Below are 26,748 nucleotides of genomic sequence, written 5' to 3' on the forward strand. Positions count from 1 at the left end.
AGACATATATATACTCTATTAGCCACAACACAACCAGGCTTATATTTAATATGCCACAAATTAATCCTGCATAAAAACACCTGCGTGTTTGTTATGCTAGCTCCTAGCTCCTCTGCTAGCTCCTAGCTCCATAGAACACGCCAATACAATTCAAACACCTGATCAACACACACAATCACTCAGCCCAAAAGACCGTTCACCTAACCCAAGGTTCATAAAGCTTATATATTTTTAAAAAGTTACGTACGTGACGCGCACGTACGGTACGGTACGTGTTATGCTAGCTCCTAGCTCCTCTGCTAGCTCCTAGCTCCATAGAACACGCCAATACAATTCAAACACATGATCAACACACACAATCACTCAGCCCAAACAACCGTTCACCTAACCCAAGGTTCATAAAGCTTATATATTTTAAAAAAGTTACGTACATACGCAAAAAAAAGCCAAAGCTGCATACTCACAGTAGCACGTCTGCGTCTTTGTCATCCAAATCAAAGTAATCCTGGTAAGAGTCTGTGTTGTCCCAGTTCTCTACAGGCGTCTGTGTATCCAAGTCAAAAGTCCTCCTGGTTAGAGTCTCTGTTATCCGAGTTCTTCCATCTTGACTGCATCTTTCGGGAATGTAAACAAAGAAGCGCCGGCTGTGTACTGTTGTGGCTGACTACGTTCGAAAAATACGTCCATTTCGCACCGACAACTTTCTTCTTTGCTTGCTCGGCTTCCTTCTCCATAATGCAATGAACATGATTGAAACAGATTCACGAACACAGATGTCCAGAATACTGTGGAATTATGAAATAAAAACAGAGCTTTTTCGTATTGGCTTCAATGTGGAAGGCATACCCGTGTTCGCCGGTCTACGTCACGCGCATACGTCATCCTCAGAGGCGTTTCGAACCGGAAGTTTAGCGGCAAATTTAAAATGTCACTTTATAAGTTAACCCGGCCGTATTGGCATGTGTTATAATGTTAAGATTTCATCATTGATATATAAACTATCAGACTGCGTGGTCGGTAGTAGTGGCTTTCAGTAGGCCTTTAAGGTTCCCCTCCTTGGATAATTTCTTACACGGGAAAGTGCGCCGTGTATTTCTTGAATCTCCGGCTCTTAGCTTTGTATGGACTCATTGATCGTTTACAAACTGAGTTTGGAGAGGAAGTGGAGTCAGAAATACCACACCCCACACAGGAAGTGACGTCAGAAAAAACGCGCCACAGCCAGCTTCATAACAACCGGAGGTAACCACTGGAAATATGGAGGCGAGTCATCCAGACATGCCCGTGTTTCTCCTTCTTCTACATGTACAGACGCTTGTGGAAATCACACAGGAATACCTTGAAGGCCTACTGAATTTACTAATTTAAAATTGCACTTTATAAGTTAACCCGGCCGTATTGGCATGTGTTGCAATGTTAAGATTTCATCATTGATATATAAACTATCAGACTGCGTGGTCGGTAGTAGTGGCTTTCAGTAGGCCTTTAAGGTTGTACGGTATACCGGCCCTAGTATAGTATCACGGTACTAATGAATCAAAAACGGAACTATACTCCGTTTGAAAAGTACCGGATCTCGGACATGACGGTGCGCCGTCACGTCATGACATTGCTGGTTTTACGAGCAGAGGAGCATGTTCGGCAGCGCACAATCACGGAGTACTTACAAGCAGACACAGTGTGTAAACAGAAAAAGGAGAATGGACACATTTTGGCTTAATAACTAAAGATAAAGGTGAAGTTATAACACTAAAACACCCTCAGGAAGAGGTGCTTTAAGACATGGCTATCTAGCTAGCAGCTAACACCCATCTGCAGTCTGCAGTGTCTTAGCTACTTCTAAATCACTAATCCTCGCCTCCATGGCAACAAATAAAGTAAGTATCTTACAAGTATCATCCCTGCAGGACGATGAATAGCTAAACATGCTTCACTACACACCGTAGGATGATACAACAGCTCACCACTAACAAAAGCTAGCGCGCCTGAAAGCAAACAAATACCATGGGTGGATCTACACCTGACATCCACTGTAATGATACCAAGTACAATAGTGTATCTAGTCGATACGACTATGATTACATCGATATTTTGTATCGTCACAAAATCTTTTTTCCTTTTTAAAAAATTCATATTATAATCATAAACTCAGTAAATACGGCCCTGGACACATGAGGATGAGGACTTTGAATATGACCAATGTATGATCCTGTAACTACTTGGTATCGGATCGATGCCTACATTTGTGGTATCATCCAAAACTAATGTAAAGTATCCAAACAGAAGAATAAGTGATTATTACATTTTAACAGAAGTGTAGATAGAACGCGTTGAAACGGAAAATAACCAGAAAATAACAGTATATGAACAAGTGGATTAATAATCAATTTTAACAGCTTGTCCTTTATAATTTTGACAAAATAATAGAATGATAAATGACACAATATGTTACTGCATTTGTCAGCAGACTAGTTAGGAGTCTTTGTTTGTTTACTTACTACTAAAAGACAAGTTGTCTTGTATGTTCACTATTTTATTTAAGGACTAAATTGTTCTTCGATTGCAATAAGATACATATGTTTAATGTAACCTAAGATTTTTTGTTAAAATAAAGCCAATAATGAAATCTTTTGTGGTCCCCTTTATTTAGAAAAGTATCGAAAGGTATCGAAAAGTATTAAAAAAATTTTAAAAAAGAGGTTGAAAAACACTGATTTAGAGCAGGGGTGCCCATTACATCGATGGCGAGCTACCGGTCGATCGTGGAGGGTGTGTCGATCACCAGTCAGGAATTTAAAAAATGATCGATCATCAATCCTCACCAAGACGTCACTTTCGTCACTTGATTGACATTCGCGGCACCCGAGGGTCTTGTGAGATGACGCTGGCTGCTGCCAGATCGTTATTAACAAAAAATGACCGACAGGAAGGCGAGAAACACTTTTTAAACTCTAAAGACCGACTGCACAGTTCCTGTCTTCACAATAAAACAAGAAAATAATGTATACATTAAACCGGTCCCTTGTGGAGGAAAGGTTGGGGAACCCTGATTTAGATGATCTTTGCTTATAATTTCATAGTACCCCATTCGAAAGGCTATACAGCACACCGGCATTTTAGCCACATTTTACAATAAATTCCCGACTATAAGCCTCTACTTTTTGTCTACGCTTTGACCCTTGCGGCTTATAAAACAGGTGCGGCTAATTTATGTATTTTTTTCCGCTGACGGCTATTATGCAAATAGTCCAAAAAAACAGTTGCAGTGCTGCATCGCCCTTCTGTTTAGACTGAGCTTTGCGTAGAACTGCCGTTCCGTCTTTGAGCTATCCATAGTGTTTTACTTTACCACTCCTAGCAACATTTGTAAGTTTTACAATATAACTAAACTGTTTATGCTTATTAAACCGTCCCATGTGTGATGTCTGTAGGAGTGTTTTCATGCATATTTGTAACGTGCCATCGTAATGTAATCACGCTAGCGTCGTTAGCATTGGTTAATATGCTAACACGTTTGGGTGCCCAAAGATTCCCGCTGTTGACAATAAATTAGTAGATTAAAAATAGTTTTGAAAGAAAAATACAACTGGAAATGACACAACATGTTACTGCAAATGTCCGCAGCTACTTTAGGTGCTCTTGTAACCTGTTTTGAAGCAGTACTATTATGATTTATAAGTGCTATTATCATTTATAAGTCTAACATGAAAGAAAAATGAATTAAAAAACATCCAGAATGATTCAAATCAAGACGTTTGAGGGTCCACTGCGTTGTGTAAAACAATGGTTGGTTGTTAACTTGTTACCATTTCCCACAGTTTTTCAGTCAGGCAGAAAACTGCTGCTGCATTTACCATAAAACCTGATTAGGGATGCCGGTTACTGGAGCGCCGACATGACTGCTGCTTTTTGTTTGGAAAACTAGTTCTGGGCAACAAGAGCTATGTAGATGGAGACGGTATTTACTGGGAATTGATCGTGTGTGTGTGCGTGTGTGTGTGTGTGTGTGTGTGTGTGTGTGTGTGTGTGTGTGTGTGTGTGTGTGTGTGTGTGTGTGTGTGTGTGTGTGTGTGTGTGTGTGTGTGTGTGTGTGTGTGTGTGTGTGTGTGTGTGTGTGTGTGTGTGTGTGTGTGTGTGTGTGTGTGTGTGTGTGTGTGTGTGTGTGCGTGTTCTTGTATTTCTACCCTTCTTGAGAAATCAACAAGTAAAAGTACCTTCCATATGAGGACTGGTGAACAAGTTAGGACATAAATCATGGTCCCAATACGGAAAACCATTGCATTTAAAGGCCTACTGACATGAAATGTTCTTATTTAAACGGGGATAGCAGGTCCATTCTTTGTGTCATACTTGATCATTTCGCGATATTGCCATATTTTTGCTGAAAGGATTTAGTAGAGAACATCGACGATAAAGTTCGCAACTTTTGGTCGCTGATAAAAAAGCCTTGCCTGTACCAGAAGTAGCGTGACGTCACAGGTTGAAGAGCGCCTCACATCTGCGTATTGTTTACGCCAGCAGCGAGAGCGATTCGGACCGAGAAAGCGACGATTACCCCATTAATTTGAGCGAGGATGAAAGATTTGTGGATGAGGAAAGTGAGAGTGAAGGATTAGAGTGCAGTGCAGGACGCCAGGGTGTATCTTTTTTCGCTCTGACCGTAACTTAGGTACAAGCTGGCTCATTGGATTCCACACTCTCTCCTTTTTCTATTGTGTATCACGGATTTGTATTTTAAACCACCTCGGATACTATATCCTCTTGAAAATGAGAGTCGAGAACGCGAAATGGACATTCACAGTGACTTTTATCTCCACGACAATACATCGGTGAAGCACTTTAGCTTCGGAGCTAACGTGATAGCATCGTGCTTAACTGCGGATAGAAACAGAAGAAACATGCCCCTGACTGGAAGGATAGACAGAAGATCAACAATACTACTATTATTTCTTCTATCAGGAGACACCGAACCAAACCCTGGACCTGTAACCACACAGTTAATGCTGTCCAGCCTGGTGAAGCCTAGCAATGCTGTTGCTAATGACGCCATTGAAGCTAACTTAGCTACGGGACCTCGACAGAGCTATGCTAAAAACATTAGCTCTCCACCTACGCCAGCCCTCATCTGATCATCACCACCCGTGCTCACCTGCGTTCCAGCGATCGACGGTGCAACAAAGGACTTCACCCGATCATCGGTGCGGTCGGCGGCTAGCGTCGGATAGCGCGTCTGCTATCCAAGTCAAAGTCCTCCTGGTTGTGTTGCTGCAGCCAGCCGCTAATACACCGATCCCACCTACAGCTTTCTTCTTTGCTGTCTTCATTGTTCATTAAACAAATTGCGAAAGATTCACCAACACAGATGTCCAGAATACTGTGGAATTTTTCGATGAAAACAGACGCTGTTTGTATTGGGACACAATGGTGTCCCAATACTTCCGTTCAATCCGTGACGTCATGCGCATACGTAAAGTTTTCAGCAGGATATTTCCCGGGAAATTTAAAATTGCACTTTATAAGTTAACCCGGCCGTATTGGCATGTGTTGCAATGTTAAGATTTCATCATTGAAACTATCAGACTGCGTAGTCGGTAGTAGTGGGTTTCAGTAGGCCTTTAATAGAGAGCCAAATACTAGAGTCCGTCAACATTGCTCCAAAGTCAGGATTTTTTGTTGATATAATGTGCATACAAAAGTTAACATTGACAGGTACAAAAGGAGCAATATAAGATAAAACAAGACAGCAGCTAAAGAAGGACTTCCTTATTCATCACCAAAAAAACCTGCCAAGTGAAATACACTACGATACTAAGACTATGGTGGCCATTAACAGTTAGCTTCTACAGCTGGGTTGCCCAAAGTGCAGCACAGGGGCCATCTGTGGTCCTTGACTCGTTTGTCACCGGCCTTAAGCACATTACAAAAAAACAAAAATAGAGATCTCATTTGCACCCCTGGTGGTGAAATCTATCAAAATTAGGGTGGTCCCAAAAAGGAGGGATTTTCCAAATTGACTGTGTGTCGCTTTTAAAAGTGCTCCCCCTCTGGCCAACATATGTAATAACAAGTGTGTGTACTAAATTGAAATGCGCCCCCTTTGGCCAAAATTGATTTAAAGGCCTACTGAAAGCCACTACTACCGACCACGCAGTCTGATAGTTTATATATCAATGATGAAATCTTAACATTGCAACACATGCCAATACGGCCGGGTTAACTTATAAAGTGCAATTTTAAATTTCCCGCGAAACTTCCGGTTGAAAACGTCTATGTATGATGACGTATGCGCGTGACGTCAATGGTTGAAACGGAAGTATTCGGACACCATTGTATCCAATACCAAAAGCTCTGTTTTCATCGCATAATTCCACAGTATTGTGGACATCTGTGTTGGTGAATCTTTTGCAATTTGTTTAATGAACAATGAAGACTGCAAAGAAGAAAGCTGTAGGTGGGATCGGTGTATTAGCGGCTGGCTGCAGCAACACAACCAGGAGGACTTTGACTTGGATAGCAGACGCGCTATCCGACGCTAGCCGCCGACCGCATCGATGATCTGGTGAAGTCCTTCGTCGCTCCGTCGATCGCTGGAACGCAGGTGAGCACGGGTGTTGATGAGCAGATGAGGGCTGGCTGGCGTAGGTGGATAGCTAATGTTTTTAGCATAGCTCTGTGAGGTCCCGCAGCTAAATTAGCTTCAATGGCGTTGTTAGCAACATCATTGTTAAGCTTCGCCAGGCTGGAAAGCATTAACCGTGTAGTTACAGGTCCATGGTTTAATAGTATTGTTGATTTTCTGTCTATCCTTCCAGTCAGGGGTTTATTTCTTTTGTTTCTATCTGCAGTTAAGCCCAATGCTATCACGTTAGCTCCGTAGCTAAAGTGCTTCGCCGATGTATTGTCGTGGAGATAAAAGTCACTGTGAATGTCCATTTCGCGTTCTCGACTCTCATTTTCAAGAGGATATAGTATCCGAGGTGGTTTAAAATACAAATCCGTGATCCACAATAGAAAAATGAGAAAGTGTGTAATCCAATGAGCCAGCTTGTACCTAAGTTACGGTCAGAGCGAAAAAAGATATGTCCTGCACTGCACTCTAGTCCTTCACTCTCACGTTCTTCATCCACAAATCTTTCATCCTCGCTCAAATTAATGGGGTAATCGTCGCTTTCTCGGTCCGAATCGCTCTCGCTGCTGGTGTAAACGTGAGGAGCCTTTCAACCTGCCACGTCACGCTACTTCCGGTACAGGCAAGGCTTTTTTTTATCAGCGACCAAAAGTTGTGAACTTTATCGTCAATGTTTTCTACTAAATCCTTTCAGCAAAAATATGGCAATATCGCGAAATGATCAAGTATGACACATAGAATGGATCTACTATCCCTGTTTGAATTTTAAAAAATACATTTGAGTAGGCCTTTAAAAAAAAAAATATATATATATATATATATATATATATATATATATATATATATATATATATATATATATATATATATATATATATATATATATATACAGTGGGGCAAAAAAGTATTTAGTCAGCCACCCATTGATTGTCAATGGGTGGCTGACTAAATACTTTTTTTCCCCACTGTATATATATATATATATATATATATATATATATATATATATATATATATATAAGGGGTGTAACGGTACACAAAAATTTCGGTTCAGTACGTACCTCGGTTTAGAGGTCACGGTTCGGTACAGTAAGAAAACAAAAAAATATATACGTTTTTTGGTTATTTATTCACCAAATTTGTAAACAATGGCATAACATACATATACACACAGGGTCCATTGCCACGGTTAATGTGGTCAACATATATAAAATAAAAACTAAATAAGATAAGGCTCAGAATGGTTTCTTAACAAAACCTTTCTACATATAAAGTGCTTTTTTTAATTGATTGATTGATTGATTGAGACTTTTATTAGTAGATTGCACAGTACAGTACATATTCCGTACAATTGACCACTAAATGGTAACACCCGAATACGTTTTTCAACTTGTTTAAGTCGGGGTCCACGTTAATCAACATTAAACTGCCTCAAGTTGTTGCTCAGATTAAATAAAATTATAAAACTTGTCTTCTACATATAAAAAATGCAACATTAAACAGTTTCAAGTCAACTCAGCCTCAGATTAACTTTTCTTCCCCCCCCCCCCAGCCTGGCTAACTTGGCAGTAAGAGGATATATGGGCTCATTGTTCTACCACCATAGAAGTGGGTCAAAATCTAGTTTTTAAAACAATATGGTCTTAAATCTGCTGCTATAAAAACATTTGTTATTGCTTTAGCCCTGCCTGACTCGCGGAGGAGAGGCTGCTTGAATGCGGTGGGAGCTGTTTGCTCGTCTTTATCTTTGTTGAAGCGATGTTCACTTGGGGGTGGTGACGCTGTTGGCAGAAGCACGCCTTACCGCTGCTGAACAATGTCGGCAAACCTCCGTCCTCCATTGTTGTATCGCACAGCGCAGCCAAAGTGTTCCCAAACGGGAGATCTTAACGTGGCAGGAGGGTCTTCCAGCTCTGGCTTTTATATGTTGTTGTAGCCCGGTCAGCATGCCGTGTGTTGTGCCTCGGTATGTATTGTTTACACAACGTGCGGTGTGCTACTTAATATGTCCGTGTGGAAACTCGTTCGGTACACCTCTGAACCGAACCGAAACCCCGTACAGAACAGTTCAATACAAATACACGTACCGTTACACCCTTAATATATGTATATGTATATGTATATAAATATATATATATATATATATATATATATATTTTTTTATATATATATATATATATATATATATATATATATATATATATATATATATATATATATATATATATATATATATATATATATATAAATATATATAAATATAAATATATATATATATAAATATATATATATATATATATATATATATATATAAATATATATATATATAAATATATATATATATATATATATAAATATATATATATATATATATATATATATATATTTATATTTATATATATATATATATTTATATATATATTTATATATATATATATATATATATATATATATATATATATATTTATATATATATATATATATATTATATATATATATATATATATATATATATATATATATATATATATATATATATATATATATATATATATATATATATACATATATACATATATATATATATATATATATATATATATATATATATATATATATATATATATATATATATATATATAAAGGGTGGTCCTAAAGAGGTAGGTATTTTCTCAGGTCTCAAAAAGGTAACAAATTCAATAATGTGTATGTGTGTGTGTGTGCGTGTGTGTGTGAGTAGGTGTGTGTGCGTGTGTGTGTGTGTGTATGTGTGATGCCATTAACTGAATGGCCTTTCATGCTTTGTTGGCAACAAAAAAAAGGTCAAACAACTGTCTTGTGAGTGAGTCGGATCCTTTGGGCGGATTTCTTCCTCGTCCTTGAGCCTCGTTCAGGTTTGCAGACAAATGACGCCGGGAACATACTACAAATATTTATCGGCGGGGACCGGTTGACGCGACGATCCTGGCAGGCGCCAGAAGCGGGTTCGCGCGGAAAACCAGTTTTTCCCGCTGCCAAAGTATGAGTGGACGACGAAGCAATAGAAGAAATAAGGCAGCAATTGGAACCTTGGCTAAGGTAGAGCAATCTAGAAACCCGAGGGTTCCTGGTACGAATCCAGCTGTCGTTGTGTTCTTCAGCCACCTTGCTCCCAGTGCCACCCACACTTGAAATGGGAATTAGCAACTGTGCTATAATCCGACTCATTTACAGTCTGAACAGCAGATTGTTCATTAATGTGCACTGTCCTGAATCAATATATTACGGCTAGGCGATTAAATGATAACAACATAAATCACCATAAATAAATAAAATGTGTTCAATAAAACGTGATACATTTTCTTCTTCTTCTTCGTCGGAATAAACCGGAAGTTGCGAATCAAAGTTGGTTGACACTCACTCTCTGGTAACCCAGCAACTGATCAGTGGGAGGGACACGCTAACAGCTATAAAGTAACAGTATCACCTATCAAGTTTGGTTGTCTGGCGGTCAATTCTTTGCATGGAGTGAGAAGAGAAAGTCAAAATGAAGAAATTGTGGGTCAAAGAGGAAAAGTCACCTGGACAGTATTTCACTTTTTGAGGATTTTTGTTCAAAGGAATTGTAGAGAGACCGCCTTAGCCATGCTCACCCTTTAGAGCACAGCTGTAGAAAATTGTTCTTCTCAGGTTTACATTTTCACACTCTGCACTAGTTTATTACACTTTATGAATAATTTCTTACATATTCTTTCATTTTAAGATATTCTTGTTAAGTGTTTACTGTGATTTTAATATTTTGTTTTCATTGTCTAGTGTGTGAATGTGAGTGTGAATGTTGTCTGTCTATCTGTGTTGGCCCTGCGATGAGGTGGCGACTTGCCCTCCGCCCGAATGCAGCTGAGATAGGCTCCAGCACCCCCCGCGACCCAGAGAAAGGGACAAGCGGTAGAAAATGGATGGATGGATGGATGTTTGAGTGTTCTCCCGCTTGTGTTGACATTTCCTTTCTGCCTTGGATTATTATCGGAGAAATGTTACATTTCAAGTACAAATGTTTATATGTAATAATTTTTTATCCTGCTCTTTATCTTCCATAGGTCATAAAAATATTAATAATTACCAATATCGACCGATACAAAACACGTATAATGGTTGGTTGGTTGAAGTTTATTTCAAACATGTATACAATTTCAGCATGATCCATCACATAGTTTCATTTTTCTTTACAACATGGCCGAGAAGTAGTAGGAAGAAGCAGAGCTTATTTAATATTACCCCTTTTCTACCTCATTGCAAATCCAGAACTAACACATGTTCACATCCTGTTCTTCATTTGTACATAATTGACATCAGTTCATTCTGATGACAACAGTCTTTTACATAAATAGTAAAGTCAGTCACATTATAAGTTGAATAATACATCATTTTCAATACTTCAGTCGTAATTCACATTATTGGGTAGCAGGTTATAGTTGACTTTGTGCATAATTTTAGCTCTTTGCAAAATAATTTAGGTATTTTTGATTCAATAAAAAAGGGTTTGTATGTTCTTTGTATCCATATATGGTGATGATATAGGTCACAGGTGTCAAACTCAAGGCCCGGGGGCCAAATCTGGCCGGCCACATTATTTTATGTGGCCCGCAAAAGCCTGGAAATAATATGCATTAATAAAATTTCTTAATCTTTTCTTACTGAATATATTTGTTCTTTCCCTTTTGACATTAAAAAGTATGTACTTCATGCAATTGCATATCTTTTAAAATGTTAAATTATCAAAATCTAAATATTATAATATCATGTATTCCAAAAATATATTTTGTTAAAATAAAGATAAATACTGTACTTAAATATCTGCTTGACTTATGATTTCAAAACAAATTATCAATCAAATTGTAGACTGTAAAATTGACAATAGATAGATAAACATTAAAAAACAAACATTAAAACAACCAGATTGGATGGCAAAAAAAAAAAAAGCAGCTCTGTTGCTTGAATTTTACGGCTAAAAACAGTGGTATCGTTTTTCCATTCCATTCCATTTTTTTATATGCTGTTAAAAACCCACTACTATTACTGTAAAATTCTAGTGACTGAGCGGCCAGTCTTTAAAGTAAAATTTAAATACTTTTTTCATCGCTTATGTAAAAAAAAAGATATATATACATTACCGTTCAAAAGTTTGGGGTCACATTGAAATGTCCTTATTTTTGAAGGAAAAGCACTGTACTTTTCAATGAAGATAACTTTAAACTAGTCTTAACTTTAAAGAAATACACTCTATACATTGCTAATGTGGTAAATGACTATTCTAGCTGCAAATGTCTGGTTTTTGGTGCAATATCTACATAGGTGTATAGAGGCCCATTTCCAGCAACTATCACTCCAGTGTTCTAATGATACAATGTGTTTGCTCATTGGCTCAGAAGGCTAATTGATGATTAGAAAACCCTTGTGCAATCATGTTCACACATCTGAAAACAGTTTAGCTCGTTACAGAAGCTACAAAACTGACCTTCCTTTGAGCTAGGGTTGGGTATCGAGTATCGAGTATCGATTGGAACCGGGACTAACTTTCCGATTCTCCCGGTATCGTTCAAAAGTTTAAATTTCGATTCCTATTTTCGATACCCAGTCCGCCGACCGGAAAAAAAAAGTCAGCCGAACCGGAAGAAGAAGCCGCTGCGCACCAACAAAGAAGCGCCCACTGCCGGAAATGTTAGCATAGCCGAGCGAGTCAGTCAAGCTCAAGCATGGATAGCGGGCGTCGGCGGTCGAAAGTGTGGCTTTACTTTACAAAAAAAAAAAGAAATAACCGCGAAATAACAGAGCTCCATGTCCATCAAGAAACGAGTGGAGAGAGAGCTACAGATGTACCAGGACGTTCCACCGATACTTATGTCTGACGACCCTGCTGCATGGTGGTGGTCCGGTGGAACCAACAAAAGACTTATCCTTTGCTGTCAGATCGCGCTTTCTCCTATTTATGCGTTCAAGCTTCTTCCACACCCAGCGAACGTGTATTTCCCACAGCATGAGACACTATCTGTCCAGAACGCTCACGCATCCTGCCTGAGAAGGCGGATATGGTCATTTTCCTAAACAAGAACTGTCTCTGATTTTATACTGTACCTGCTGCTAATCTGGACTGGGTTTTGCAAGTTGTTTCTTATTGTTTATTTGCTTTTCTGCACCAGGTTAGCCCATCAGTGGGAGCACGGTAACATTTTTAAGTACCTGCAGCATCATACACTTGTGTGTGTAAATGTGTTTTCATGAGGTTTTCAAAAATAAAGCTCTCTTGAGGAAAGTGTACCCCTGGGAAAATGTATTCATAATTTATAATATTTATATTCAAGTTCATAGATTTGATATTTATATTCTAGTTGAAAACAGCCCTGTGAGGAATTTATAGTAAAGTTCATAAAAAGTATGAATGAAAGTCAGACTATTTCATTCAGAAAGACTGTAGGTTAGCTAGCTCATTTAAAATATCCTAAACTTTTTTTGACCCTGCCTCTTAAAAGAATCGGGATTGAGAATCGTCAGGAATCGGAATCGAAACAAAGAACCGGATTCGGAATCGGAATCGTTCGAATTCAAACGATACCCAACCCTACTTTGAGCAGATTGAGTTTCTGGAGCATCACATTTGTGGGGTCAATTAAACGCTCAAAATGGCCAGAAAAAGAGAACTTTCATCTGAAACTTGACAGTCTATTCTTGTTCTTAGAAATGAAGGCTATTCCACAAAATTGTTTGGGTGACCCCAAACTTTTGAACGGTAGTGTATATATATAGATAGATATATACATATATATTAGGGCTGCAACAACTAATCGATTAAATCGATTATAAAAATAGTTGCCGATTAATTTAGTCATTGATTCGTTGGATCTATGTTATGCGCATGCGCAGAGGCTTTAAAAAAAAAAAAATTTAATAAAGAAGTTTTTTTTTTTTTTTAAATAATTCTTTATTTATAAACTGCAACATTTACAAACAGCTGAGAAACAATCAAAATAAGTATGGTGCCATTATGTTGGTTTTTTAAAATAAAATACTGGAAAGGATAGAAATGTAGTTTGTCTCTTTTATCCGATTATTAATCGATTAATCGAAGTAATAATCGACAGATTGATCGATTATCAAATTAATCGTTAGTTGCAGCCCTAATATATATATATATATATATATATATATATATATATATATATATATATATATATATATATATATATATATATATATATATATTCATATATTATTCATTGTTAAAAGCGGCCCTCTGAGTGCAACCATAACTGCTATATGGCCCTCAATGAAAACGGGTTTATAGGTGATACAATTTTCAGCCCTAAAATATACTAAGAAAAACTTTGAAAGATGAACGCTGCGTTTGTCGGAATTGTGCAACAAAGAAGGCAAAAGTGTGTGGGAACAGACGGCAGTGGAATGCCACTCTACCTGTGACGAGGTGCTGCACATCCGTTCACACTGCAAAGTATAATGAGACTTTTCCAAAGTCGACTGATGACAGCTGTTTAAAGGTTCCACTTTCCTCATCTCCGTACTGGTAGCGTGCGTGGTGACTCGTTTGTTTACTTTGGCGCTAACTTGGTGGCATCCAAACATGGGTCAGTTTATATTTGGCTGTCGATTGTCTGATGTGGGGGTCGGTAACTCCACTGGCTCCTTGGAGCTTTCTCAAAAATGTGTTAAAAAGGAAAAAAGATGGTGCAAAAATATATATTTTTTGTTTTAATGTGGTTTCTGTAGGAGTACAAACACAACACAAACCTTCCTAATTGTTAGGAAGCCCACTGTTTAATATCTTTGTGTTTATGCTGCCCCGATGAGAGTATTAGGTGAGCGCTGTTTTGTCCTACTAATTTCGGCGGTCCTTGAACTCACCATAGTTTGTTTACATTTACACATTTCTCAGACGCTGCCACAAAAATACATGTTTTATGCCACTCTTACTTTGTCTCATTTTGTCCACCAAACGTGTTATGCTGTGCGTGAATACACAAAGGTGAGCTTTGTAGAGTGCTAATCAGGCATGACTGCAAGCTAATCGATGCTAACATGCTATTTAGGCTACATGTATGTACATATTTCATTATTATGCCTCGTTTGTAGGTCATTAAATTTCCTTTACTTATGTCCTCTGTGTATTTAAGTTATATTTGCATGTCTCATGACACATTATCTGTATGTAATATTGGCGGCATTTCAGATAGTTGTTTGTGTGCCATGTTGTTCCAGACCACAGCAAACGTTACCCAGCTCGCAAACATTGTAATAAATCCATTAGAAGAAGACAGCCTGCCGTTTCCTTAAACTTGGACACACAAATCTATAAATCTGGCCATTCTAAGTCAGTCATTTCCAGGAGTTATCTCACCCTGTGAGAAACCTCCGTTTTACTAATGATTTCCTATGTTGTAAAAATGTGTAGAACAAATATTACATTTCAACATTTCTGTCGACGAAGATTTGCTTCAGCCTGCGACACATAGTCCTTTTGATAGTAGGCTAATATAGCCAATATAGACACTTACATAATGTATGGCCTTCATTATAACACTTATATAAGACTTTTAAATTCATTTTGATAGTAGGCTGACATAGCTGATATAGACACTTACATCATGTGTTGCCTTCATTATAACACCTATACAGTATAAGACTTTTAAAGTTATTTTGATAGTAGGCTAATATAGACACTTACATCATGTGTTGCCTTCATTATAACACTTATATAAGACTTTTAAAGTTATTTTGATAGTAGGCTGCCATAACTGATATAGACACTTACATCATGTGTTGTCTTCATTATAATACTTACATAAGACTTTTAAAGTCATTTTGATAGTAGGCTAATACAACTAATATAGACACTTACATCATGTGTTGTCTTCATTATAACACTTCTATAAGAATTTTAAGGTCATTTTGATAGTAGGCTGACATAACTGATGTAGACACTTACATCATGTGTTGTCTTCATTATAACACTTCTATAAGAATTTTAAGGTCATTTTGATAGTAGGCTGACATAACTGATGTAGACACTTACATCATGTGTTGTCTTCACTATAACACTTATATAAGACTTTTAAAGTCATTTTGATAGTAGGCTAATACAGCCAATATAGACACTTACATCATGTGTTGTCTTCACTATAACACTTATATAAGACTTTTAAAGTCATTTTGATAGTAGGCTAATATAGCCAATATAGACACTTACATCATGTGTTGCCTTCATTACAACACTTATATAAGACTTTTAAATTCATTTTGATAGTAGGCTGACATAGCTGATATAGACACTTACAACATGTGTTGCCTTCATTATAACACATATACAGTATAAGACTTTTAAAGTTATTTTAAAAGTAGGCTAATATAACTAATATAGACACTTACATCATGTGTTGCCTTCATTATAACACTTATATAAGACTTTTAAAGTTATTGTGATAGTAGGCTGCCATAACTGATATAGACACTTACATCATGTGTTGTCTTCATTATAATACTTATGTAAGACTTTTAAAGTCATTTTGCTAGTAGGCTAATATAACTAATATAGACACTTACATCATGTGTTGTCTTCATTATAACACTTCTATAAGAATTTTAAGGTCATTTTGATAGTAGGCTAATATAACTAATATAGACACTTACATCATGTGTTGCTTTCATTATAACACTTATATAAGACTTTTAAAGTTATTTTGATAGTAGGCTACTATAACTGATATAGACACTTACATCATGTGTTGTCTTCATTATAACACTTATATAAGACTTTTAAAGTCATTTTGATAGTAGGCTAAAATAGCCAATATAGACACTTGCATAATGTGTTGCCTTCATTATAACACTTATAGAAGACTTTTAAATTAATTTTGATAGTAGGCTAATATAACTAATATAGACACTTGCATCATGTGTTGCCTTCATTATAACACTTATAGAAGACTTTTAAATTCATTTTGATAGTAGGCTGACATAGCTGATATAGACACTTACATCATGTGTTGCCTTCATTATAACACTTATACAGTATAAGACTTTTAAAGTTATTTTGATAGTAGGCTAATATAACTAATATAGACACTTACATCATGTGTTGCCTTCATTATAACACTTATATAAGACTTTTAAAGTTATTGTGATAGTAGGCTGCCATAACTGATATAGACACTTACATCATGTGTTGTCTTCATTATAACACTTCTATAAGACTTTTAAAGTCATTTTCATAATAGGCTAATATAGCCAATATAGACACTTACATCATGTGTTGCCTTCATTATAACACTTATATAAGACTTTTAAATTCATTTTGATAGTAGGCTGACATAGCTGATATAGACACTTACATCATGTGTTGCCTTCATTATAACACCTATACAGTATAAGACTTTTAAAGTTATTTTGATAGTAGGCTAATATAACTAATATAGACACTTACATCATGTGTTGCCTTCATTATAACACTTATATAAGACTTTTAAAGTTATTGTGATGGTAGGCTGCCATAACTGATATAGACACTTACATCATGTGTTGTCTTCATTATAATACTTACATAAGACTTTTAAAGTCATTTTGATAGTAGGCTAATATAACTGCTATAGACACTTACATCATGTGTCTCCTTCATTATAACACTTCTATAAGAATTTTAAGGTCATTTTGATAGTAGGCTGACATAACTGATATAGACACTTACATCATGTGTTGTCTTCATTATAACACTTATATAAGACTTTTAAAGTCATTTTGATAGTAGGCTAATATAGCCAATATAGACACTTGCATCATGTGTTGCCTTCATTATAACACTTATATAAGACTTTTAAATTCATTTTGATAGTAGGCTGACATAGCTGATATAGACACTTACATCATGTGTTGCCTTCATTATAACACCTATACAGTATAATACTTTTAAAGTTATTTTGATAGTAGGCTACTATAACTAATATAGACACTTACATCATGTGTTGCTTTCATTATAACACTTATATAAGACTTTTAAAGTTATTTTGATAGTAGGCTACCATAACTGATATAGACACTTACATCATGTGTTGTCTTCATTATAATACTTACATAAGACTTTTAAAGTCATTTTGATAGTAGGCTAATATAACTAATATAGACACTTACATCATGTGTCTCCTTCATTACAACACTTCTATAAGAATTTTAAGGTCATTTTGATAGTAGGCTGACATAACTGATATAGACATTTACATCATGTGTTGTCTTCATTATAACACTTATATAAGACTTTTAAATTCATTTTGATAGTAGGCCAATATAACTAATATAGACACTTACATCATGTGTCTCCTTCATTACAACACTTCTAGAAGAATTTTAAGGTCGTTTTGATAGTAGGCTGACATAACTGATATAGACACTTACATCATGTGTTGTCTTCATTATAACACTTATATAAGACTTTTAAAGTCATTTTGATAGTAGGCTAATATAGCCAATATAGACACTTGCATCATGTGTTGCCTTCATTATAACACTTATATAAGACTTTTAAATTCATTTTGATAGTAGGCTGACTTAGCTGATATAGACACTTACATCATGTGTTGCCTTCATTATAACACCTATACAGTATAAGACTTTTAAAGTTATTTTGATAGTAGGCTAATACAACTAATATAGACACTTACATCATGTGTTGCCTTCATTATAACACTTATATAAGACTTTTAAAGTTATTGTGATAGTAGGCTGCCATAACTGATATAGACACTTACATCATGTGTTGTCTTCATTATAATACTTACATAAGACTTTTAAAGTCATTTTGATAGTAGGCTAATATAACTAATATAGACACTTACATCATGTGTTGTCTTCATTATAACACTTCTATAAGAATTTGAAGGTCATTTTGATAGTAGGCTGACATAAATGATATAGACACTTACATCATGTGTTGTCTTCATTATAACGCTTATATAAGACTTTTAAAGTCATTTTGATAGTAGGCTATTATAGCCAATATAGACACTTGCATCATGTGTTGCCTTCATTATAACACTTATATAAGACGTTTAAAGTCATTTTGATAGTAGGCTAATATAGCTAATATAGACACTTGCATCATGTGTTGCCTTCATTATAACACTTATATAAGACGTTTAAAGTCATTTTGATAGTAGGCTAATATAGCTAATATAGACACATCATGTGTTGCCTTCATTGTAACACTTATATAAGACTTATTTGTTTTTTGTATTTTTGGTCCAAAATGGCTCTTTCAACATTTTGGGTTGCCGACCCCTGGTCTAATGAGTAAAATGCTTTTAAAAAGCCCACTGTCAGCGTGAAACGCCGAAAGCTATTTTATTGATGTATTTGATTAATGCTTTTTGTATTAAAAGCTAATTGTTTCTCATTCCGCACTACTGAGCAGTGCAGCTCGTTCTCACGACAAACGCTGCTGGTTGTTAAATCACTGTCACTAACATGATGTATTATTCACACCATTGTAATGGGTGGGAATAGTGTTGTAACACGAGCAACTTTATACGACGACAAAAAGTTGTGAAAAGTTTTGGGGAGAAGCTTGCTTTAGTGGACTCACCTTTAAAGAAGCTCTTGACTCTCAGGTATCCCACACTGAGGCGCAGGACGGACAGCTTGTCCAAACAGGATCGGACATCGTCGTGGAAGGGCAGCAGATCTGTTAGCCGGTCCAGCTCCCCGTTCAGCCGGTCCCGGTGTCGCTTGGACGGGTTGGATTTAACCACCTCGTTACTGCGGGACACCTTTTTTCTGAAAAAAAAAAAAAAAAAAAAACGATATTCGGTTGGTGTTTACCGCACAATACGAACCTTCAGAGAGATGATTTATTTAAGTGTCGACACGTCGTCATTAGCGCTGCATTGTTTGGCGCAGTTAATAGCACCCCAAGGAGATCGCATTCATTAAAACATTAAGAGGACTTGGCTGGGGATAAAACAGGCGTATCATGTTTTAGATGTCTGCAAGAGGATCAGATTGGGGAAGGACTCGTAGCAACCTGCAAACCAAGTAACAACAAACAACAAAAAACATTGATGGAGCGGCTTGGTGCTGACTTTACTACCTTAACTATATCCTAAATACCACTACAGGACTATTTACCTAACCCATGTCCAATATCCCATTTACAGAACACCTGAACAACACTACACGGCTAAAATAGTTAACAAACATTTGCAATGAACACAGATGTCGGGCATGTTTCTCCAAATTTCTGCGGTAGTCTGGATTAACCGCAGGTGTGTTTCCGTGGATGTGTGTGTATGCAGTGGGAAGGGGATTCATATGGCCTCATTCATTGCGATTTACCTGACACATGAAACGTGACCAATTGGGGGATTGAATACTGTAATTTTCAGACTATAAAGCGCACTTAAAAACCTCAAAAACGGAAAGTGCGCCTTATAGCCCAGATAGTGCTGACCGACATTGAAGCAAATTTATTTGGTACATGCTGTAATTATATGGGTGACCAGCAGTCACACATAAGAGATAAGTGTAGATTGCAGTTTGACGCCCCCTGTTCAATGAGCAATCAAGCCCAAAACTTTGATGTTTCATTGAGAATATAAAACAGGGGTGTCCAAACTACACCCCGCCGGCGTCTTTCATTTAGCCCGCGAGACGGCACGAGTTCAATAAGCATATACTAATATGCCAGCGGTCTGATGGCGGCCAATGCGCCACTAGGTGGCCATTGAGAGTAACTCAAATCAGTGACCATTCATTATACTTTCATGTACATTCAGCACAGTTTTTAATTATATTTCACAATCCAAACAACCTTCCCTAGTCATGGTGCAGGAAGAAAAAAAAAATGCAACCAGTACAAAAATTCGACAAACATGGTCACAACCATCATTATGATGTTTACATATTTTTAAATACAGAAAGAGATTTACATTGTTCTAATCCACGATCAAGTTTGTTCCATAACTGATTGAAATGCTTATTTCCATTGTCCCTGTTCTAAACCTAGATTTATTAAAGATCTCAGTTCCTTTCAGATTATAATTACTTTACCTTTTTACAAATGTGTTCGGAATGTTGTTTGGTAAAAGTCTTGCATGTATTTTGTACATGATGTGTAGGATAGTATACCGTATTTTTCGGAGTATAAGTCCCACCGGAGTATAAGTCGCACTTGCCGAAAATGCATAATAAAGAAGAGGAAAAAATATATATATAAGTCGTATTTTGGGGGGAAATTTATTTGATAAAACCCAACTAGTGTACCCAGCAATTTAAAATAAATAAAGAATAGTGAACAACAGGCTGAATAAGTGTACGTTATATGAGGCATAAATAACCAACTGAGAAGGTGCCTGGTATGTTAACGTAACATATTATGGTAAGAGTCATTCAAATAACTATAACATATAGAACATGCTATACGTTTACCAAACAATCTGTCACTCCTAATCGCTAAATCCCATGAAATCTTATACTTCTAGTCTCTTACGTGAATGAGCTAAATAATATTATATGATATTTTACGGTTATGTGTTAATAATTTCACACATAAGTCGCTCCTGAGTATAAGTCGCACTGGCCAAACTATAAAAAAAAACTGCGACTTATAGTCCGAAAAATACGGTACTCAAAAATATAATTTCAATATTTATTTTTTTGCACCATGACTAGGGAAGGTTGTTTAGATTCTGCCATGTAAATGCTGTGCTATCCTTTCAAAGTACTGTCAAGGGCCATTGGTCTGATATAGGGCTTCAACTAACGATTAATTTGATCATCGATTAATCTGTCGATTATTACTTCGATTAATAAATAATAAATGATAAATGGGTTATACTTGTATAGCGCTTTTCTACCTTCAAGGTACTCAAAGCGCTTTGACAGTATTTCCACATTCACCCATTCACACACACATTCACACACTGATGGCGGGAGGGTGAAGTGTCTTGCCCAAGGACACAACAGACGTGACTAGGATGGTAGAAGGTGGGGATTGAACCCCAGTAACCGGCAACCCTCCGATTACTGGCACGGCCATCCTACCAACTTCGCCACGCCGCCCCATTAATAATCGGATAATAGAGACAAACTACATTTCTATCGTATCCAGTATTTTATTGGAAAAAAACAGCATACTGGCACCATACTTATTTTGATTATTGTTTCTCAGCTGTTTGTAAATGTTGCAGTTTATAAATAAAGGTTTATGAAAAAAAATAAAATTAAAAAATTGTATTTAAAAAAAAAAAAAAAAAACTCTGCACATGCACATAGCATAGATCCAACGAATCGATGACTAAATTAATCGGCAACTATTTTAATAATCGATTTTAATCGATTTAATGGATTAGTTGTTGCAGCCCTAGTCTGATATACTCACATTGACCACAGGATGGGAGAAAATCTATGGCATTCAGAGACCACCTGGTATTTAGGATTACTTTGAAAGCACTCTGCGGTGCGATGTTTTGTTGAACTCAGGCCAAATTGAAGAAGTTGGCCAGCGGGCCGCAGTTTGTACACCCCCGCTCTAAAGAAAGCGAGCTCAAAAGTTGTGTGAAAAATACATTCCACTATCATTTTAGCGAAAATGAGCCAGCCAAACTTTGCATCAATTCAAGTACTTGTTTTATTTGTCAAAATCTACAAGGTGTGAAGCGGCGTCGGCAAAATATCCAACATCAATCACACACGTAGACGTTCGGGAACCAAGGCGCCGATATCGTAAAATCATTCATGTGAAGAAGACACTGACTTTGTGTCAATCTAGACGTCTTTCTGAAGAAGAGGACACATGTTTCTGAGAACTTCAATCACTACAATAGCAGTGCCATGTTTGCGGGTAGGTACGCTCCCTCCTTCCTTGCCGTTGGCCACTCCTTATTCCACCGCCGAGCAAAGCATCAGGGGTCTGACCTATTAAAAGCGACACTCGATCCTAGTGCCAAATGCTCACACATGACTGAAATCGGACACACATGCCGCGGCGTGTGGGGACTGAGCCACGGCAAGGATCGGGCTGACGTGATTAAAAAATTAAATAACAGGCTTAGCCGAACCATAATTGATTGATTAGTTAAACAGTTCTGTGCTGTTCTTAACGCTAACATTTGTAAGACTCCACACAGTGAGCAACCAGCTTGTTTGCGCAGCTGATCTGAGTGTTGTCTGTGCGGTTGTTGTTTTTTTATTGAACATCACGTGTCATTTGACGCGAGCGACGTAAACACACGGCGGCTAAAAAGTATTTTAATGTGTTTTTCTGGCTGTAGTCCGGAGTGAAGTGAGCCTGGAGCCAAAGACCCTCGCTTTCCGTTCACGTAGCAGAGAACTGGTGTCACGCAGGAGAAGGAAACAAAAGGCAGCATTCATTGGGAAGTGATATCGATCATAGGACCCATCAACAGGATTCAGGGCGTTTGCTTTGATTTCTAAGAAAGGGTCCGAGCGTTAGGTCCACGTTACGAGAAGCGAGGGTTACTTGTTGAAGAATCATAGTAAATAATTCAATGTAGGTCAAGACATGCTAAGCAGTTCAATCAAACAAATGCGGTAAATGCTCTAATTACAGCTGGTTTATTGACCTAAGACTGCGTTTACACTGCAGGCAAAAGTGGACCAAATACGATTTTTTACAAATACGATTTTTTTCTAGCGGACTGCTTAGATTACAAGTTGTGATCTTTATCAGAATCCAGAGTGATAAAAAATATGACTTCTTTGATCTTTGTGGTAAATATTGGACACAATATACACATATACACATTTATACATATACCGTATTTTCCGCACTATAAAGGAGCACCTAAAAACCCCCAATTTTCTCAAAAGTTGACAGTGCGCCTTATAATCCGGTGCGCCTTATATATGGACCAATATTGAGCCACAACAGGTCTCGCAACTACGGGATGCATAACATATGTATTAGGCGCATTGAATCGACGTAGCGTCTATTCTATGCGCTTTATAATGCGGTTTGCCTTATATATGAACAAAGTTTTAAAATAGCCCATTCATTGAAGGTGCGCCTTATAATCCGGTGCGCCTTATAGTGCGGAAAATACGGTGTACACACACACACACACACACACACACACACACACACACACACACACACACACACACACACACACACACACACACACACACACACACACACACACACACACACACACACACACACATACCTGATTGGCTGTTAGTGTGTCACTCCCTCTAATCAGTGATCACTTTCTGCTTTGCTCGGTAACCAGAGAGCGAGTGCCTTTGTTTATGCAACTTCCACTTTCTCCCGAAAAAGAAGGAAAAATAAAGAATCGAACGTTTAATCGGACGCATATTTTATTGATACTGATTCATCGCGCAGCCCTATCTGTACGGCTGTGAATCTTCGGGCACCACACGATTCAATTTGATTCTAGGGGGTAATGATTCGACACAGAATCGATTATTGATTCAAAATCTCTACATTTTTAATGACATTGAATGTCAGTTCTATGAATAAATACATTCCTCCATAAAATAAATAAACAGCTCTGATCAATTACTATATTACCTAAAATAAAACTGGTTTTGTTTAATAAAAAATAATAATTCTACACAAACATTTAATAAAGTCAAATACAAATAAGGCAACAAGAGAAGTATCCAACACTTCTCTTCTCTAAAGTAAATGTGTACAGCAGATATACAAACACCAAAACCAGTGAAGTTAGCACGTTGTGTAAATCGTAAATAAAAAACAGACTACAATGATTTGCAAATCGTTTTCAACTTATATTCAATTGAATAGACTGCAAAGACAAGATACTTAACATCCAAACTGTAAAACTTTGTTATTTTTTGCAAATATTAGCTCATTTGGAATTGGATGCCTGCAACATGTTTCAAAAAAGCTGGCACAAGTGGCAAAAAAGACTGAGAAAGTTGAGGGATGATCATCAAACACTTATTTGGAACATCCCACAGGTGTACAGGGTAGTTGGGAACTGGTGGGTGCCATGATTGGGTATAAAAGCAGCTTCCATGAAATGCTCAGTCATTCACAAACAAGGATGGGGCGAGGGTCACCACTTTGTAAACAAATGCGTGAGCAAATTGTTTAAGAACAACATTTCTCAACCAGCTATTGCAAGGACTTTAGGGATTTCACCATCTACGGTCCGTAACATCATCAAAAGTTTCAGAGAATCTGGAGAAATCACTGCACGTAAGCAGCAAGGCAGTACTGCATCAAAAACCGACATCAGTGTGTAAAGGATATCACCACATGGGCTCAGGAACAGTTCGGAAAACCACTGTCAGTAACTACAGTTGGTCGCTACATCTGTAAGTGCAAGTTAAAACTCTACTACGCAAAGCGAAAGCCATTTATCAACAATACCCAGAAACACAGCCAGCTTCGCTTGGCCCGAGCTCATCTAAGATGGACTGATGCAAAGTGTAAAAGTCTTCTGTGGTCTGACGAGTCCATATTTCAAATTGTTTTTGGAAACTGTGTACGTTGTGTCCTCCGGAACAAAGAGAAAAAAACAAAAAACCCATCCGGACTGTTATAGGCGCAAATTTCAAAAGCCAGCATCTGTGATGGTATGGGGGTGTATTAGTGCCCAAGACATGGGTAACTTACACATCTGTGAAGGCACCATTAATGCTGAAAGGTACATACAGGTTTTGGAGCAACATATGTTGCCATCCAAGCAACGTTACCATGGACGCCCCTGCTTATTTCAGCAAGACAATGCCAAACCACATGTTACAACAGCGTGGCTTCATAGTAAAAGAGTGCGGGTACTAGACTGGCCTGCCTGTAGTCCAGACCTGTCTCCCATTGAAAATGTGTGGCGCATTATTAAGCCTAAAATACCACAACGGAGACCCCCGGACTGTTGAACAACTTAAGCTGTACATCAAGCAAGAATGGGAAAGAATTCCACCGGAAAAGCTTCAAAAATGTGTCTCCTCAGTTCCCAAACGTTTACTGAGTGTTGTTAAAGGGAAAGGCCGTGTAACACAGTGGTGAACATGCCCCTGTGCCAACTTTTTTGCAATGTGTTGCCATTAAATTATATGTTAATGATTATTTGCCAAAAAAATTAGTTTCTTAGTTCGAACATTAAATATCTTATTTTTGCAGTCTATTCAATTGAATATAAGTTGAAAAGGATTTGCAAATCATTATATTCTGTTTTAATTTACGAATTACACAACATGCCAACTTCACTGGTTTTCGGTTTTGTGTATCAAAGTTTAAAACATATGATATATAATGTATTTGATACATTTTTCTCTGTCAAAATGGAAACAATGAAATCATTTAGTAGGAAAGATGAAGTATGCACATTATTCCCAGTCTTTCACGGGCTACATTAAATGACGTGTCGGGCTGGATCTGGCCCCCTGGCCTTGAGTTTGAAACGTGTGATTTACATCAACAATATGATTCGTGGACTGGACAGATCAAATAAAAATAAAGATTTTTTTTAATTGATTAAGAATCGTTACAAATAAGAATCGCGATTAATCTGAAAATCTATTTTGTTTTGAAACTCCTAATACATACTGCAATCGTTTATATTTATTACATGTTTTCATTGTGCAAAGTAATATGTAAAATAATCCATCCATCTTCTTCCGCTTATCCGAGGTTGGGTCGCGGGGGCAGCAGCCTAAGCAGGGAAGCCCAGACTTCCCTATCCCCAGCCACTTCGTCCAGCTCCTCCCGGGGGATCCCGAGGCGTTCCCAGGCCAGCCGGGAGACAGTCTTTCCAACGTGTCCTGGGTCTTCCCCGTGGCCTCCTACCAGTCGGACGTGCCCGAAACAACCTCCATCTGGCTCCTCTCGATGTGGAGGAGCAGCGGCTTTAGTTTGAGCTCCTCCCGGATGGCAGAGCTTCTCACCCTATCTCTAAGGGAGAGCCCCGCCACCCGGCGGAGGAAACTCATTTCGGCCGCTTGTACCCGTGATCTTGTCTTTTCGGTCATAACCCAAAGCTCATGACCACAGGTGAGGATATGAATAGGGTTGAGTATCGAGTATCGATTGGAACCGGGACTAACTTTCCGATTCTCCCGGAATCGTTCAAAAG

General features: G+C 37.5%; 1 protein-coding gene across 2 annotated transcripts in view; it reads right to left on the reverse strand.

The window, feature by feature from the left end:
• Positions 1–26,748, reverse strand: part of LOC133658958 (aryl hydrocarbon receptor-like) — a 107,819-nt gene that overhangs the window by 52,446 nt on the left and 28,625 nt on the right. For both annotated transcript variants that reach the window (XM_062061519.1, XM_062061518.1), the window contains exon 2: positions 19,248–19,438. In XM_062061519.1, coding sequence (XP_061917503.1) covers positions 19,248–19,438 — 191 coding nt within the window. The remainder of the gene's footprint in view (positions 1–19,247; positions 19,439–26,748) is intronic.

Source organism: Entelurus aequoreus, linkage group LG10 (genome assembly GCF_033978785.1).
Source record: "Entelurus aequoreus isolate RoL-2023_Sb linkage group LG10, RoL_Eaeq_v1.1, whole genome shotgun sequence".
Taxonomy (NCBI): Eukaryota; Metazoa; Chordata; class Actinopteri; order Syngnathiformes; family Syngnathidae; genus Entelurus; species Entelurus aequoreus.